At 40.0% G+C, this 4157-nt stretch overlaps 1 protein-coding gene across 1 annotated transcript; it reads right to left on the reverse strand.

Moving 5' to 3' along the window:
• Window positions 1-1185: 1185 nt before the first annotated feature.
• LOC111373444 (early nodulin-like protein 1) lies at window positions 1186-2039 on the reverse strand. Its single transcript, XM_022995975.1, has 2 exons — window positions 1946-2039; window positions 1186-1514 (listed from the first exon to the last, which is right to left on the reverse strand). Exons 1-2 carry the CDS (start codon window positions 2037-2039, stop codon window positions 1186-1188), a joined length of 423 nt encoding a protein of 140 aa, XP_022851743.1.
• Between the last annotated feature and the right edge of the window lie 2118 nt (window positions 2040-4157).

The following is a 4157-nucleotide window of genomic DNA, read 5'->3' on the forward strand; positions in this document are numbered from 1 at the left end:
CAACCAAATGAAGGAAGCACGGTGTGCAGGCCATGTCAGGGGCGCAAGCACGTTCTCAAGCATTCTGGGCAGTTTCTGGGACACGGTGTACATGCCATATTCTGGATAAGTCATGGCCATGACAGGGATGCAGCTTGATTTTCAGGCATTTTTCGACAGTTTCTGGGCACTTTGTTCAGGCCATGTCCGGGACGTAGACTGATTTTCAGGCATTTTAAGATAGTTTCTAGGTTACGGTGTGCGAGCCATGTCCAGGATGCATTCGAGCCACAGGAGGGATGGAGCCTGACTTTTAAGCATTTCAGGGCAGTTTTTTCGCACGATGTACAAGCCATGCCTGGGAAGCGTCCTAATTGCGACAGAAGCAGAACCTAATTTCCAGACATGTCTAGATAGTTTTTGGGACATGTTGTGCAGGCAAAGTCCAGAATACGATAGGCACACCACCTGATTTTCAGGCATTTATGGGCAGTTTTTGGGCACTATGTGCTGGCCATGTTCGGGACGCTTCCTATCGCGGCAGGGATGTAGCCTAATTTTCAGTCATTTCTAGGCAGTTTTTGGGTCAAGTGTGCAGGCCAAGTCCAGGATGCTATAGGGGCACATCCTAATTTTCACGTATTCCTATGTATTTTCTTGGACACGGTGTGCAGGCAATGTTCGGGAGGCGTCGGGGCTACTGCAGGGATGCAGCCTGATTTCTAGGCATTTGTGGTTGTTTCTGGGACACGGTGTGTAGGCCATGTCCAAGATGTGGTAGGGATGCAACCTGATTTTCAAGTACTTCTAGGTAGTTTTTGGGATACGGTGTGAAGGCCACGTCCGTGATGCAATCGGTCCACAATGGTGTCGTAGCCTAATTTTGAAGCATTTTTAAGAAGTTTTTGGGCATGGTGTGCAAGCCTTGTCCTAGACGCAGCTTGATTTTCAGGCATTTCTCGTTAGTTTCTAGGTCATGGTTTGCAAGTCATGTCAAGGACGCGTTAGGGCCATGGCAGGGACGGAGCTTGATTTTCAAGTAATTCTGGGTAGTTTCTAGAGACGGTGTACAGGCCATGTCCGGAACGCCTCCTGGCCATGTAGGGACACAGCCTAATTTTCAGGTATTTCTAGGCAGTTTGTGGACACGGTGTGTTGGCCAAGTTCAGGACGCATCCTGGCTGTAACAGAGATGCAGCCTGATTTTCAGGCATTTCTAGGCAATTTCTGTACTGTAGATTGGTGGCTGGAGCCATGTTTATCGGACAGAACCATAACCTCAAGCTTTTGACCATTATAGAAATGTTCTTCAGCTCCACTGATGAAGAAAAATAGACATGATTTTTCTAGTGAAATTGTAGTTTCTCCATCATGGTGTGATTTTATTTGATTGGCGTTGTTGCAGATTTTGTAGTCTTCCTCAGTCACTTTCAACATTGACTCAGTCTTGGAATCATACTTCAGAACTAAAGAATCCCCAAACTGAAAACGAGTTTTCTCAGCCCATTTGTTGAACTCGTCAACAAAAAATGGAACTGGCCATAAATTATTTCACCATCTATTACAAACTCTCTTTCTTCAGAACGAACACACAACAAAAACACGACAGTCGAAAATAAAAAAATAATTTTGAGTGAAGCCATTTTAACACGGTGTGCAGGCAATGTCCGAGACATGTCAGGGTCGTGGCAAGGATGCAATCTGATTTCCAGGCATTTCTAGGCAATTTCTTGGATAGTGTGCAGGCCATGTCCAGGACACGTCAGGTACGCAGCCTAATTTTAAGGTATTTCTAGGCATTTTCTGGAACACGGTGTGCAGGCCACGACCAGGGTGCGTCTGGGCCACGGCAGGGACGTATCCTAATTTTCAGGCATTTTTGGCCACGTCCGGGACGCCTCCCAGCCGCAGTTGGGACATAGCCTAATTTTTTGGCATTTGTAGGCAGTTTGTGGGCACGGTGTACCGGCCATGTCCGGGATACGTCCTGGCCGTGATAGGGATGTAGGCTGATTTTCAGGCATTTCTTGGAAAATTTTAGGGCTCGGTGTGCAGTCCATGTCCGGGACACATCAAGGCCACGGCAGGGACGAAGCCTGATTTTCAAGCAATTTTAGGTAGTTTGTGGGACACCGTGTGCAAGCCTTGTCCAAGATGCGACAGGGACGTATCCTGACTTTCAGGTATTTCTAGGCAGTTTTTGGAACACGGAGTGCAAGCGATGTCTGGGACGCTTCTAGGCCGCGGCAGGGATGCAGCCTACTTTTCAGGCATTTCTAGGCAATTTTCTAAGACACGGTGTGCAGGCTATGTCCAGAATGCTGCAGGGACACATCCTGATTTTCACGTATTTCTACGCAATGTCATAGATACGGTGTACAGGCAATGTTCGAGATGCGTCGGGACTACTGCATGGATGTAGCCTGATTTCCAAGCATCTGTAGGCAGTTTCTGGGACATGGTGTGTAGGCCATGTCCAGGACGTGGCATGGACGCAGGCCATGTCTAAGACGCGTCATGGACACGGTGTGCAGGCAATGGGTCATCAAAATTAAATACCATTCTTATAGCACCTTACAAGTTTGTGAGGCTTGACTTATTCCTAAAGGATTTACACAAAGTAGAGGGATCAAAATTGAGGACTTCGTCATATGAATATCTATACTTGAAGTATTAGTGCTAGAGTCTGCATGTTGCTGTTAACCCAATGTACCACGAATGAACAAAATACATTGAGTTGGATTACCACACAGTACAAGAAAAAAAAATTAAAGTGGGGAAATTGAGATAATCTACAATGAAATAGGACAACAAATAGGTGGTTATTTACTAAATCACTAGAATAAGTTGTTTTTGATTGACAACTTAGAAAATTTTGAGTTCTTGACATTCACACTCCAACTTTAAGGAAGTATTGAAGGAAAAGAAATCACTTTATGTTATGATCAAGGAATATATGCAGAGTGCATAGCTGTGGTTTTGAATAATTGTGTGCAAGACATCTAGCAATTATGTCTTAAAGTAATTATAAGAATTCTTGTTATAATTGGCAATTTGTGAGAGAACACTTACTTTCAAAGCTACTGTTAACAAATATACTTTTCTAGTAGAAGAGTGTTACATGCCGTTTTGACTCGGCTGCTGAGAAACCTGAACATAAAAATATAATAGATTATTAATATATTATTGGATGATAGCAAAAAAGTCATAATAATTAAGAACATCATCGCTAAGACATATAAAGAACCCTCAACAAATTCAAGAAATGAATTAGCATTCCCATGACTATTTATAGTTTTTTTTCTTTTTTTTTTTTTAAATATTTAGCTAAAAAATTACTTAAAACTAACTTCTTCTTTTTGCAAAAATAAAGTCTAGCCAAACAATAATTTTTTTTAACTAAAATATAAAATGGCAAATAGATACTTACTGTGTTGAAAAGCAATGACAATAGCTGAAATCCCAGTAGGAAATGTGTCCTCATTTCTTACCCAATGGCTGGTGAATCAACGCTTCTTCTTGAGCTGGAAATAAAATATCATTTCAAGTTAATTTGAATGTTATATTTTATACAACATTTAAAAAATAGAATGCGAATATATTTTACTAAATAAAAAAATCCATGAAATAATTTTTCATAATTTTAAATCAAATGTAATCTTCTATTTTAAGAAATAGTAATTCAGAATGAAAAACTAAAATCATTTTCTATTTTAAACTTAAAATTGAAAATTAAAAGAGGAAACCGAATTAGCCCATGCTTAGTTCTCGGTTTCTGAACGTTGGAAATTAAACATGATTCATGAATAATGAAAAAAATTAAATTTGATACATGAATTAGTTTATTTATATAAATGCATTTATTTAAATCATGTATCCAAGTGATTCTTTGTATCATATTATTCATAGTACGTAGGAAAAGTAATTAATTAGTCTATTAAGTTCATACAATGTATTTTGGATCCTTTGTACCAATAAAAGGCCTTGTTTTTGAGACATTTTATAAAGCCAAGCCATGGAATACAAATATTTTTTGAGAATTCTGTGAACTTTTCTATCTAGTCTTTAGGGTTATGGGTTTAGGGTTTTTAGGGTTTGGTGCTTTTTTTTTTTTTTGGCAAATACCACTAGTGTGGCTTATTTTATAATATAGGAAATGAGAATTCACATAAAGGAGG

The sequence above is a fragment of the Olea europaea genome, unplaced genomic scaffold, assembly GCF_002742605.1.
Source record: "Olea europaea var. sylvestris unplaced genomic scaffold, O_europaea_v1 scaffold1133, whole genome shotgun sequence".
Taxonomy (NCBI): domain Eukaryota; kingdom Viridiplantae; phylum Streptophyta; class Magnoliopsida; order Lamiales; family Oleaceae; genus Olea; species Olea europaea.

What these genes read in the sequence shown, in the direction of transcription:
- LOC111373444 (XM_022995975.1), bottom strand. Translation starts at nt 2,039, where the DNA reads ATGGACTGCACACCGAGCCCTAAAATTTTCCAAGAAATGCCTGAAAAT. An exon ending in ACGTATCCCGGACATGGCCG is followed by an intron (nt 1,515 to 1,945) that starts GTACACCGTGCC and finishes ATTTATGGCCAG; the next exon opens with TTCCATTTTTTGTTGACGAG.